Source organism: Equus quagga, chromosome 3 (assembly GCF_021613505.1).
Source record: "Equus quagga isolate Etosha38 chromosome 3, UCLA_HA_Equagga_1.0, whole genome shotgun sequence".
NCBI lineage: Eukaryota > Metazoa > Chordata > Mammalia > Perissodactyla > Equidae > Equus > Equus quagga.
In genome coordinates this window covers 85884922-85899661 of record NC_060269.1, presented here as the reverse complement: position 1 = coordinate 85899661, position 14740 = coordinate 85884922, and the positions used below count along the sequence as shown (strand labels likewise).

General features: G+C 38.5%; 1 protein-coding gene across 1 annotated transcript in view; it reads left to right on the top strand.

Annotated features, from left to right (window-relative positions):
- PKD2 (polycystin 2, transient receptor potential cation channel) overlaps positions 1–14740 on the top strand; it is a 55825-nt gene that overhangs the window by 26606 nt on the left and 14479 nt on the right. Inside the window, exons 6-10 of the mRNA XM_046656389.1 lie at positions 3002–3230; positions 7437–7604; positions 9906–10087; positions 11171–11291; positions 14437–14535. Coding sequence (XP_046512345.1) covers positions 3002–3230; positions 7437–7604; positions 9906–10087; positions 11171–11291; positions 14437–14535 — 799 coding nt within the window. The remainder of the gene's footprint in view (positions 1–3001; positions 3231–7436; positions 7605–9905; positions 10088–11170; positions 11292–14436; positions 14536–14740) is intronic.

The window sequence follows — 14740 nt, the reverse complement described above, 5'->3', positions numbered from 1 at the left end:
TGGCTAAATGAGAGTGCCAAGGATCAGAGCTGAGAGCAAGGGAGGAGTGAAAACCGAGGGCTTACTGGAATAAGGATATTTAGAGGGAGGGAGGGAGGATTCTAGAATATTATCAGTGGGGAAGAACCTTAAGTCTGGTCCAAGTTCATCCCCAAACTGGAACCTTCCCAGAAAAAGCACTGTGTTTTACTAACACCTATCCTTACCCATTATGAGGATGATCAGTGCTACACGCTCCATCTTCATGGTCTTGGCCATCAATCTTGATTCATTTCCATGAGTTTCCCACTCTCCAATGATGCCCATGCTGTGAGAACACAAGCACAGTAGTCAGGGGCTTTGCCTGGGTTCAGTAGGATACCCAGATACCTGTTCACCTCAAGATTCACCAAAGGCACATAAAGTTCCTTCTTAAGATCCTGTGACATTGCCATCACAACCACTCTGGTGCCCATGAGGAAACTGACAAAGATCCTACTGGCTTATCTTGGCCTCTTGTCCGTTCATTCAGCAAACATTATTAGACACTTAATATGTGTGAGGCACTGTTCTAGGCTCCTGGGACACATCAGTGAACAAAATAAAGAAATTAATTAAATAGTATGTTAGAAGGTAATATGTGCTATGAAAAAATAAAAAGTACAACAAGGCAAGAGGGATCCAGAGTTCACCTACCTTAATCCTCCTGGTGGATGTGTCAGCAATACCCAAACATCACTGACATGAATTGCTTGCACATATATGTACCCACCAAATAAGAAGGATAAATTCTCATAATACCCTTATTTTGTGATTTTTTTTTTGAGGAAGATTAGCCCTGAGCTAACTACTGCCAATCTACCTCTTTTTGCTGAGGAAGACTGGCCCTGAGCTAACATCCATGCCCATCTTCCTCTACTTTATATGTGGGACGCTTACCACCACATGGCTTTTGCAAAGCGGTGCCATGTCCGCACCCGGGATCCGAGCCAGCGAACCCCGGGCCCCCGAAGTGGAACATACATAATTAACCACTGTGCCACTGGGCCAGCCCCTTGTGATCATTTTTGAGGCTAAACGCAACTGTGCTTTACATGGCCAGTTGGATTTCCCAGTCCTTGTATTTAACAACTTTTGCAGAAAATGATATCATGTTAAATCAAGCAATAGTTATTACTATAAATGAATAAAAATCTATTGCAGTTCGTATTGAACTTTTCCTAATGATTCCAGTGAGGATATGAAGAGCATAAAAACAGGCAGACAACTCTGGTTGACATTTAAGGAAATACGTATTTATAGAGTCTTGAGTGTGTCTTTCACTCCCTCCCAATACTTTAAGAGTGAATATTTCAAGGCAGTGACTTCATTTCTCTACACTGCTGTCTAAGTTTCTGGAGGGGTTGGCAGAGCAGGGCCAGAACAGGCCGTGGAGAGATGACTTGCACACAGAGGCCACCTCCTGCCCTGTGAGCTCACACTGAGGCTGTCACAAGGCTCTTCATTTCAGTATCGTCTCCTGCGTTTTTGGTTCTCACCTCTACTCTCCAACACATCGAATAGAACGAAAACAGGAGATTGATAGTGAAGAGGAAGGAAAAGTTTTCATGCTTCTTTGACCAATTCTAACTTGCCATAGTCTCTGCCTGTACTTGATCATTGCTCATACATGAGTCCTATGTATTCAGGTTCTAGGCTACCATCCTGTAATGGGAGAAAGTTATTTCTAATAGCTTACTAAAGCTCTTTTTTTTTTCATGGAAGATTAGCCCTGAGCTAACTACTGCCAATCCTCCTCTTTTTGCTGAGGAAGACTGGCCCTGAGCTAACATCCATGCCCATCTTCCTCTACTTTATACGTGGGACGCCTACCACAGCATGGCTTTTGCCGAGCGATGCCATGTCCGCACCCGGGATCCTAACCGGCGAACCCCGGGCCGCGAGAAGCGGAACGTGCGAGCTTAACCACTGCATCACCTGGCCGGCCCCCGACTAAAGCTCTTTTAAAAGTCTTAAAATTAAGGAGCTAGAGATTCTATTTCTAGTTCAATAGGGAGTCTGTATCATTCAGTGAATCCCTTAACTTTCTCAGTGTGACACTTACAAGATGGGAATTTGACAAGAAACATCCTCACTTCGATTATGCTAAATCACTAAAGATCAGTGCTGTCAGTATGAATGTAAAAAATATGGTACTGTTTCAGACAATCAGGTGTCTATGGAGCACCTGCTAACTATAAAGCTCTGGGAAGGGTAGCAAAAAGTACCCCTAGGGCAAGTTATCTGATGCTAGTCAGATGTTACCAAAATGGCTAAATGAGAAACTCAGTCTCCATCTTTATATTTATATATAAATACATAAAATATGTATCTTACTTTTCAACCAGATCATACATGTTTTGAATGCATCGCTTATATTTCTTATGTTCTTCATTGCCCAGTTCAATGACTTGGCATTTAATAGAAGTCCTTGAAAGGCTTGTTTCTTGATTAACTTTTACATTAAAAAAACAGCAGTTGGGGCTGGCCTGGTGGCATAGTGGTTGGGTTCGCATGTTCTGCTTCAGCGGCCCGGGGTTCCTGGGTTCGGATCCCAGGTGCGCACCTACCCACCGCTCATCAAGCCATGCTGTTGTGGTGGTGTCCCACATACAAAATACAGGAAGATTGGCACAGATGTTAGCTCAGGACCAATCTTCCTCAGCAAAACAAACAAATAAATAAATAAAAGACTTAAAAAAACCCCAAAAACCAGTGTACAGCATTTTGAGCAGAATAAATACCAGAAAAGTAAAAGAGAGACCGAGGAGGAATAATCTCTTTTGGTCTGGGAGGCCTTGGGAAATCGTGTTCCGTTTGTGGCACAAAATTCTGCAAGTATGGAGTTACTAGCTGTGATAACATTTTGCCTCTAATTTGGGGTGACTTGTGGTCTCAGGGACAGACAGATGGACGTCCTTTCCTGGCTGCATCCATGTGTTATTGTTGTGGTGATTGTTTAATTGTTCTTATTGCAATGCAGGTTATTGGTGGAATTCCCAGCAACAGGCGGTGTGGTTCCATCTTGGCAATTTCAGCCTGTAAAGCTGATCCGCTATGTTACGACTTTTGATTTCTTCCTGGCAGCCTGTGAGATTCTCTTCTGTTTTTTTATCCTTTACTATGTGGTGGAAGAGATATTGGAAATTCGCATTCACAAGCTACACTATTTCAGGAGTTTCTGGAATTGTCTGGATGTTGTGATCATTGTGGTAGGTTTGAGAACAACGCCAAACTCCCTGTTCTGTCATAAAAATATGTTAGAGTCTTTGAGCTCCTCAATATTGTGGATCTTGATATTCCTGAAAGAGACTTTACAGGGTCTCCTCTGTCATAGTAACTTCAGTGTTGCTAATTGTTTTCTCATTTTTCATGAGTAACCCTTCTGGATATGGAAGTAGAGAGGCATTTACAATAAGCTCTCAATTAGCCACACTAATAACATGAATAACATAGTAATTCATATTTCGTTTTGGCATGCCATGTGAGATTTGGGGGAGAAAACAATGTTTGGTTTATTCTGTTTTTTGCTAATGATATTTTCCTTCAACTGCTAGCAAAAATTAATTTATATTTTGCCGCACATGTGTAAAGTTAGGCAAGAACAAACATCCTGAAAATATTTTGAGTGGCAGAGAAAACCACCCTGCAGTTTAAAATTTCCTGCAAATCGTCCACAGTGGACAAAATATAAGTGATGGCCTTCAAGGTTTTCTGTATAAGGTGCAAGAAATCATCAGGCAGACTTATGATAGAGTCAGGACTGTGACAGCTGGACTCTGTTATGTCTTTTAACACTCGTTCAAGACATTTTCCCTTCAGCAGCATCTTCATCACTTCCTTCCAGAGGCCTCAGCGTAGAAATGTATTTTGGCCAGCTTTTTTCTCTTCAGCAATAACACATAATCTTTTGCGGAGCCCTCTTACACATTTAAGCATATAATGACATGCTTAATTGTTACATGCTTAAAAGTCTATCCTTTCCACTGTCCAACGGCAGAGACGCCCCTCTGAAGGCTCAGTAAGTGACGCATTTCCCTGTTAGCCTGCCCTCCGCTATTATCCTACTTCTTGACCAGTATTCTTCCCTCTCAACCAAAAATTCGCTTGGGCTTTGTGAAGCGTTTACTTCAAGTCAGTATCAAATCATCACTAGAATGAGTTGGTAAAATATAGAAAATTTGTTATTAAATATAAAAAATATGTTATTCATATGAGTAAAAGAATACTTAAGAATAAAAAAGAACTGTATAGATATATATTGCATGGCAATAACAATATTAACAGCAGCAATAATAGTAATGGCTAACACTTTAGAAACTTTCTGAACTAGGCACAGTTCTAAGTGCTTTGCATAGACAGAAGTTCACTTAATCCTCACAATAACCCTTCTAACCACTCTGCCACTGCCTATCAAGCCCCATCCATGTATACTTCAGAAAGAGCTTTTACTTAAAATAAAAATTCCTATAGAGTACAGGGGGGAGCCCGTCCGACCCTGGGGCAGTTAGCAGCGCATCCCTCCTTCCACGGTAGCTTTGTCGCATCACAAATTCCTGTAGGCAAACTCTTGATCTCCAGGTTCTCAATGTATTAATAATGAACAGAATTACAAAAGAATTTCAGTGTTTAAGGAAGCAGGAAAGGCAATGATACTGGAAATAATTTTTCAAATTATTTCATTCTGCATGATGTCAGAGTGCAGTCCATATACATTGAAAATTATTCTAGAAAACAATTATTATTTGGAACTCTAAGGATGAAAACTCTGCTTTTTGGGTTTATATGAGTAGATTTATGTTTAGGTCATTCAGAATAATGGTAAAAAGGTGAGTGTGATATTATGCTAATTAATAACGGGTTTCCTTTTTTAACCAAATACCTTCAATAGCAACAAAAGACTCGTCAGTGGCATTCAGCTGTTTTGATTATGTACACCTATCACTGAAAATTTTGATGACACCACCTAATATATTGTATTTATTTATAAATTGTGTGTGTGTGTACTGGTATAACAGGTACATTTATAAAAACATACACAATATAGAATTTGAAAGACTGGGATGAACAGAAATACAAATAGAATTATAACACTTTCTTATCACCTGCCTAGAAGTTTTAATGTTTTCTCCCCACACCCTAATGGACTGCCTTGTACTCACTTTGAAGACCGCTGGAAACAATAGCTGATGATGTCATGGAAATTGAAGATAGTTTCTTTGGCTCAGCAGCCACAGTATTTTGCAAGTATTTCTTTGAAAACTTGCTTCACTCTGCTATTGTTCTTACTTTTTTTAACTCTTGGTACTGCCAAGACAATTCAGACTGTGCCTTTATAAAGAACAAGGAAGAGCTACTGGAATCCTACTTCTCCTTTGAAACCTTCTCTGAACCAATAGAAATAAGGGTATGCTTTCTGCTCTTCCCCCAAAACAAGCCCTATATTCCATTGGACCTACCACCCTATGGAAAGAACCAAGGCTCTTTTGTTTTATCTGGCCCAAATTAGCTGGAGTACGCCTGAAGCTTGAAAAGAAATGATCTCCTGAATGTAAATATCACATCTTAGAATCACTCTGAAATTATTCCCTCTATTTTCCTTTTTTTGTTTCTTTAACAAACACTGAAGTCACTGGGCTTACTTCAATCAACCATTTGTCCTAAGCAATCGTCCTCAAAACTAATGGAATTGCTAAAAGAAGACGACTCTTAAGAAGTCTAAATTTGAATAATTTTGTTGATTGGCAGATTTCACAGGATGAAAATGATTAATTCATTTATTCAACAAATACTTCCTGAGCACTTACTGTGTGCCTGGCGTTGTCCTGGGCATTGGGCGTATAGGAATGAAGGGAACAACCGAGACCCCTGCCCTTATAAAGCTTATGTTAAGGAAAGTTCGTTTGTAGATAGGGAGGAGAGTCCCAAAGAAAACTCAGGAGTGACATCACAACCCAGATGCTTACAATTCTCTTTTCTCATCTCTTTGCTCTCATTCCATATTTTGAAGGAAAAGTCTTAATGAAATTTAATGTATTAATATGATATTGATATTGTATAAATGACCATATATTCCATATTTTTATAAACATCTGACAGAGCAAAAACAATTGTAGCTAGTGAGATTTGGGTAAAGGGTTATTGTTGGACTCAGTCAGTCAACCCTTCCCTCTCAGCCAAGTCCACGTAGAAAAACATTTTCAATGTATTCCAGAGAGCTCAAAGAAAGTATTCCTACCACCAGCACAAAAATACAAGATTAGCTCTGGGATCCTTCACAGAGAAGAAAAGGAAAGTGGTGAGGTTGATTGTTTTCAGCTGGGATCAGCAGCCAGGCAGGTCTCTGCTTTGATAATCACCTGGAGCCGTGATCAGGACAGCCATATCAGAAGGGCTAAGGAAGGAGTCTGACCATCATCTAGGAGAAGAGAGAGAGAATGGCCAGCAACGGCCACAGCCCACCTGCCATGGATTCAGACCCCACGTGAGGGCAAGATTGTCTTGGTTAACCCCTAACACTTTCCTCATATACATGTTAATCCAGTGGTGATGGATGCAAGTAAGGCACGGTGTCCCCTCAGATCTGGTTTTATAGCCCAGAACCAAAGCAGATGTGAAGTCACATGGTCATGAGTTAACATGAGACAGGAACAAGCGTGAGGGAAACCCCCAGCTCTATTCTCACTGCAAGCCTTCTCGAGCCCTCTCCGTCTGTCGTTCCCACCATCATTTAAGACTGGCTCAGTCTTTCCTCTTATGAGTACGTTTTTTTAATATGTCTTGTTTCAGTCTTCACCTTACGTTTTGTGGTGTCAACTCCTTAGTGGGTTTTTGCATTATTTCTCTTTGTATGTTTGTGGTCTTGGGCCAGAGTATAAGTTTCTTGAGGACAAAGTTTGTGCATTTTACTTCTGTTTGTTTCTTTTGGACCCTAACATAGTGCTGTCTGCATAGATATCCACTATGTGTTTGTTGAATAGAGGAAAGAATGACTGGCTGGAAATTGAAAATAAAACCACAAACAAAAACAGAAAGTAAACTGAGGGTGAGAAAGCAGAAGAGTGTAAAGTGATTTAAATGAGGGTGGCAGAAAAAACAGAAGTCATTCCCATTTGAGTGATTTTGCAGTATAGTGAAGTCTTTCGTGTGTGTGTGTGTGCATGTGCTCATGCACGCATGCACACATACACTCATTGGGTTTCTATTCCTAAGGAAGTGCAAGCAATATATTGTTTTACTTATTTTATGGCAGTGCTCAACCCTTTCCATTTGTGTGAGTGACTTTTATGAATGCCATTGGATGAGTAGATTGGTGAGCCCTAGAATTAATACATTAGTGAAAAAAAATAAACTGGTCATTTTAAGGTAAGTTATGTATTTCTAAAACACTAATAATATATAAATCTTTTGTTTTCCAGCTCTCAGTGGTAGCTATAGGAATTAACATATATAGAACATCAAATATGGAGGTGCTACTACAGTTTCTAGAAGATCAAAATACTTTCCCCAACTTTGAGCATCTGGCATACTGGCAGATACAGTTCAACAGTATAGCTGCTGTCGTAGTATTTTTTGTCTGGATTAAGGTAATTTATAAATTTCGTCTTCTGGATTTTTAACATTTTTCCCTTTTTATTAACGTGAGTGACTCAAAACATTGGAGGACTTGAATTTGCTTTTGTGGCCTAATTCAAGTAGCCAGCCAACGCTGCTCCATATTCTACAAGTGGACTAAACTAGGGGGACGCACGTCATCTTTCATCTCACTAGGAATGATGCTACCCGCTACCTGCACTCTTGCAAGATCTACCCCGTAGGTTGTGTTTAACAAATACAGTAAGAGACCTTTTCAATATGTCAGCTGGGCCTGGGGCCCCAGGCAACTCTAATACAGGGACAGGTCCAAATGTCACCCGATGTGAGGTGACCAAGTGAAGGAAAAGGGAAAGATGCTGCACTGGAAATGTTCCCTCTAGAAGGATTGCCTCTTTTCCAGGTAGAGGCCATAGGGAAGCTTTACCGAGAATTGAGGTTGGGATGGACATCTCTTCCAAGTAGTTCCTTCATCACCCAGTTCCTTCTTTTGCCAAGGCATAATGTGCATTTCCATGTATGTGAAATGTTAGGCATTTCATATTCAATGAGCCTCAATTCTGGAAATGCAGGAAATTTCAGTAATTCTGAGGCAGCTGCCAGCTGGTCACCAGTCAAGTTCTCTGATTGTGCCATCCCGACAGTAGCTACCAGCCACAAGTGGCTATTTAAATTAATTAAAATTGTATATAATTAAACATTCAGTTCCTCAGCCACATTTTAAGCGCTCGTTGTCTGTATGTGGCTAGTAGTTACTGTATTGGATGTTTGAAATAGAGAACATCATCATGACAGAAAGTTCTACTGAACAGCACTGTTTTAGAAGGTACTTACCAACAGTTATTTGTTTTCCTGAATCGGTATTCACACGTGGAAGGCCTGATATTTATCAGAGGGCATAGACTTCCTCCTGTATCTCTCGTGCTGTCTATTCAGTTACATGCTCATCCAAGAGAAACCATCACTAATATACCAGACTTTTATCATAAAATTGTAACGATAATCAAGATCTCATAGAAATACCAACAGGAATTGGAGTAAGTGATGTGATTATAACATGCCCCAAAACATTTTTGTTGTGGCCAGAAATAGTTTGTAAGAGGTCTTGAAGTAAAATTCTAGGAATTTCCTTTCGCTATGTGGCTCAAGCCGGGTGTTTTATTTAGTGCTTCGCTTGTGAATATCTTGCCCCCGGAACTTTAAGAACCGTTAAGTTCTTTGAGTCAGGGATCATGACTCGAGAGCTCATGCATCTCCCCAGTGTTCTTCCACCAAGGCTTCTAGCTGGAGCAGGGTAGGTTGTCATGCCCGCTGGGCTGTGCCCTGTACAACCTGGACAGCTGTCTCAATGCCTTATCTACAAAAATGCTCAATATGGCTTTGGGGTCCAACAGAGATAGGCTCAAATCCTGGCTCTGAAGCCCAGCTGATTCCTGGGGATAGAATGCCAATATTTCAGGCATTGCAAAGAGTTAAGGCAGTGTACACACAGCCTCCCCACAGTGCCTGGTACATACTTGATGCACTAATAAATGGACAGTTAGTAATATGCAGTAAGTATTACCTGGAGTTTTTCTAATAGTTTTCATTTCTGGGTTTTTTCTTTTTTTATTTTAATCTTTCATAGAGGGAAAATATCACTAGTCATTTTAATTAGGATTAGACTTTTCACAGCATTTTCACTGTTGTGTAAAATGTAAACAACATGAGGGCAGGAGCTTTGTTCTGTTCACTGCTATATTCTCAGCTCCAAGAACAGTGCCTGGCACGTGGTGGGCACTCAACAAATACTTTTTGAAGGAGAAAATAGAAGTTGCTTAGTATGAAAAAGAAGCAAGTCATTTTTCTCTTTTTTTATTGTTGTAAAATATACATAACAAAATTTACCATGTTAACCATTTTTCAGTGGAAGATTCAGTGGCATTAAGTACATTTACAATGTTGTGCAACCATCACCACTATGCATTTCCAGAACTTTGTCATCATGCCAACTGAAACTGTATCCAGTAAATGCTAACTCCCAACTCCCCCCTCACCCCCACCGTTAGTGGCCTCTATGTTACTTTCTGTCTCTATGAATTTCCCTGTTCTAGGTACCTCATATAAATGGAATCATATAGTATTTGTCTTTTTGTGTCTGGCTTACTTCACCTAGAATAGTGTTTTCAAGGTTCATCCATGTTGTAGCATGTATCAAAATTTCATTCCTTTATAAACTGAATAATATCCCATCGTATGTACATCCCACACTGTATTTACCCCTTCATTGTTGATATCTTCCCTCTCTTTTACAGCTCTTCAAATTCATCAACTTCAACAGGACCATGAGTCAGCTCTCCACAACCATGTCTCGATGTGCCAAAGACCTCTTTGGCTTTGCAATTATGTTCTTCATTATTTTCTTAGCATATGCTCAGTTGGCATACCTCGTCTTTGGCACTCAGGTCGATGACTTCAGTACTTTCCAAGAGTGTATGTAAGTATATATGAAATTAAGGAGAAAAATTTAATCAGAGATGTCCTGCCTTCTCAAGGATAAAGAGATCTTCATGGTTGCTATTTAACCACCAATTGTTTAAAAGTAGTTATTTAAAATGAGAATAATTGTCTTTCCCACAAGCATTGACCCACCATTGCAAAGATGATGGTACGTTCTGAAATGGTGATGTTTAAGATAACAGTCCTAAAGTAGTAAGACACAGAGCAGCCATGGGAAACCAACACTGTTCCAAAGACTGAGGTCCTAGCACCAAGTGCAGATGAGAGCTTTTAAGAGACCATTTGCCTGTATTTTTGTTCCTATTAAATATTACTGTCATGTATTTTAAACTTCAATTTATTTTCTAAGGAAAAAAATAGTATTTCTAATATTCTATAAGGAATTCACACCGGTACAGGAATTTTCAGTCTTTTTATATATGACTGTTAAAAACAAACCAAAAAAAATCCAGTATCAAATTTCCATGCCGTTTAGACAGGAGTTGGGAGAGGAGAAGATCATCATAATGGGTGTTAGTAGGGCTTTGTGCATAAGGATCCCTGGTTAATGTTGCTGATTGATAAAAGTCAGGAATGGAAGTCATTTTACTGATTAAGACCCAGCATTGGCAACACGGGGCAATTTTTGACCCCACTTTGAGTGCGTTTGAGAATATTAGATCTTTGAACGCGTATACTTTCAAAAAAAATTTCTTAAGAGGTTTTAAATTCAGACCCGGGGTGACCATTATGAAGGTTTAGAGTTACCATGTTTTACTCAGATTATGTATTAAATTCACATAGCTTTATAAGCCATCTAATAATAGTAATTCTATTTTCTTTTTAACCCAATGGAAATAACATATTTAGCATGAAAGCATTTATTTTTACTCCAGAAGGCTTTAATTGCTCACATAACCACAAGAGTTTTCCAAAGGGATGGACAATTTCCTGTTATTTGGCAGCTATCTACCCTGATCAAAAGGTCTGAAAGTATGAAAGTAAGAAATGTTACAGGCATGCTAGCCGTTCTTTGTTTTTGTATTGTGGTGGTGTGTTCTGTTTTGTTTTGTTTTCATAGCTTCACTCAATTCCGTATCATTTTGGGTGATATCAACTTCGCAGAGATTGAGGAAGCTAATCGAGTTTTGGGACCGATTTATTTCACTACGTTTGTGTTCTTTATGTTCTTCATTCTTTTGGTATGTACGCTTTCGTTCATAGTGAGGTGATTTAAATCATAAATCGCCATCTTTTCTTTTCTCTCACTCTCTATACCCTACCATTTTTTTTAAAACCCAGGAAGCAGAAAAAAACATAGATATCAGAAAATGTATTTTATTTTACTTTTCATTGATTCATAGTTTTAAGTCTTCACCAAATTTCTTTTCCATGGTCTTTCATTTATCCGTTTCTGTATGTCTATTCAATTCAAGAAAAAAAAGTTTAGATGAAGTGCAGACTCATAAACTTACCTAAAATAGTGCTTTGCGTAAAAAGTAGAATATGCTTACGTGCTTTTTTTAATACAAACCTCAGCACTTTCGTGGTCACTTGCTAGCATGACTTTTCATTTTTCTCCTTCTTCTTTCCTTTTTCAAAAATGAGAACTGACAAAGCAAGCTAGATCCAGGATGTCAAGGGTAATATTTGTGTGAATTATTGCTTGTCCAGATTAACATATTTTGTTTTAACTTACTCATTTAACAAATCTAGAGACCAGCTACACAGTATATTCAAATATTAAATTTAAAACTCAATCTAACAATGAATGGAAATTGCTTTAAAAATTATTTTTAAAAATAATTTTTTTCTATTGATTTGGTACAAATTAACATTTTTAATATTTTGGCCCTAAGTTAAGATTTTTTTTAAAAGGCATTTTGTTCTTTGTCATACATTTATACATGTATTTGTCCACTAAGAAAGTATTAAGTTAGCTCAACCTAGGCAATGGATATTTTTCATCTGACGTTAACAGTTAAGACTTTCCTTACATCAACCATCATCTTATCAAAACAACAAAATTGTTCCCATTTTCAACAGATTTTATAAAGATCCCTTGTGTAAGGTTCAGTAATTCAATGTGATGCCTCCAAAGTTGGTCCAGGTACTTAGTGGTTCTGTACGTGGTGTATTGATTGAGTATTAGATGTACTTGAGTAGGACTGAAAGAGTCAGGAAAATCATGCAAGTCCATTTGTATCTTGCTGTGTGCATATATCATGATTAGTTTTAAACTTGAGCCTCTTAAGTTTCTTCTTCCTATCATATAGTAAAGAAAAACTAGAGCGAAGAGTAAGCCTTTGTTCATCCCTAACACCGGTAGTACTTTGAATTCTGGAACACCCAAATCCCTGAATTTCTACTGAAAAAACAAAAACCAGGAACTGAGAGTTCTGCAGCAGACCCTTTAGTTGACTTTAGGCCACCTACATCTTATGTCATCTGCCAAATGAGGGACGTAATTGTGGCAATTTGAAATGATCAGATGTGGACTTGTGTGAATGTTGTCCTCTAGTTGGCAGCACCTTCTAGATTATTCAGTCATTTTATCAGATCAATCACTGGAACATGAAAAGAAGCTCTTAGTTTTTGTCTCTGTACTAAAATAATTTTTGGTACTCCTGCATTACAAGGAATTGCTCTCCCTGTGCCTCCCAGCGAGAAGGAGGAGGCTACTGTGCCTACTGTCAATATGGACCTTTTTTTTTAATGAAATGACAAGCCAGTTGCAGGGTTGGCCACCTTTCTGAAATGACTGCCAGGTATTAATTTGTTGCCCCTGCTTAACAAGAAGCCACAGTGGTGTGAGGTGGCCCAGCTGAGCCAGGAAGCAAAAGCCCCGTCATCAACAAGGACAGACCTGCTATTGCAGACATCCATCCAACGAACTAAGTGAACCTGTGAGACAGGATGGAGAGGAGGGTGACCTCTCTCTCCTCACACCTTCAAGAGCCGTTCTCAGCCACTTTCTGTTTTTTGAAAGCTCTTCTGAGGACGCACGCATTAATACGCTTCAACTAAGAATTTGCAGGCATTATTAGTTAATAGCCATTTGGAAACTGAAATAGAGCATTAGATGTCTGTGTTGGGAGTGAGAAGTGAGAGAAGTTACTCCACCTGCATCTGTCTGCCCTTGGAATCGAGCATTAAGCCAGGAATTTACATGTATTCTGTGTTCTATCCTCATTTCAAACAGTATTCCTCCTTAATTCATAGCAGTTTAGTAGCCCAGTAAAATAATAGAGCTCTCATTTGTTCATTCATCAATCATTCAATAAATATTTCCTCAGCCACCATATTCCAGGCAATGTGCTAGACACTGGGAATCCAATGGTAAGGGAGACAGAGACAACCCCTGCCCTCATTCCACAGACTTGTGGGGGAAACAGACGTAACCAAATGCACACTTTATAGTTACAAACCATAGTTACTAAGAAGGAAAAACAAAGGAATTGATCAATTGGATGTGGTGCTTGGAGAAAATCTGTTAGAAACCAGTGTTGGAAATACAAACCATTACTACTGGAGAAGGGAAAAGTCAGGAAAATGAACTAACCATTACTGAATAATAGTAGCTGTAAATTAGGTAGCACCTGCCATGCATTAGGCCCTGTCGTAAGCATTTGAGATAGATGATCTCATTAATTCTTACAACAAATCTATAGAGGAGGTACTATTATTTCTCCCATTTGATAAATGCAAAAACAAACAAATTTTAAAATGAAGATTAGAAGATGTAAACAGTCTAATATTGGCAGTAAATTCCAAGTTTGCTTAACACCAAAGTCTCTCTCTTTTCCACTAAGCTTTCCTTGACTAGCTTCCTCCTAGGCTGGTGGATTCCTCTTTGCAGGAATCTTTTTAACCCTTCAAAATAAGTTCTGTAAATCTCAAATAATGTTATATAACAGTATTTGGAATAAGCATAGAATTCTGCTTGTCTCTGTTGACTATTGAAATCTGAAGAGCCGTCTAGAGTTCTACACCCATTATAACTTATGCAAAATAAAAAAATAGAACATAGATAAGCAAAAATAATAAAATAATTCCACCATTCATAGGTAAGTACGTTAATGTTTTGTTGTATTTCATTCTTACGTCTTTTTGCAAAAATATCACAGTGTATGGTTTTGTAGGAAATAATATATATTGTACTTTCTTTTGACATGACTTAATGGAAAAAATAATTTTCCCAAAGAATATGGTAGCAAAACTATTAAAACACTCAGATTGAAAAAAAAAAGGATGAATAAAAATATATGTGTCAAATTTTGGATTGATGTTTACAAAATATATTTAGGTTTCTTCTTTAATCTCAACCTTCCTTTGATTTACGAACAGAATATGTTTTTGGCCATCATCAATGATACTTACTCTGAGGTTAAATCTGATTTGGCCCAGCAGAAGGCTGAAATGGAACTCTCAGATCTTATCAGAAAGGTATGACAATTCTCAGAATTGTTTTATTTTCTACTTAAGAGGAGCATTGTTTCATCCAGATTTCCAAACCAACATTGATCCATTGTCATTGTTTAAAATAAAGAGTAGATTGCTGTATTTCAGGAATAAGTTAAATGTTCTCTGTCTTGGCGCTAGAGATGGATATATTCCTGGCTTGGACTTCAATTCTGGGAATCCTTTAACA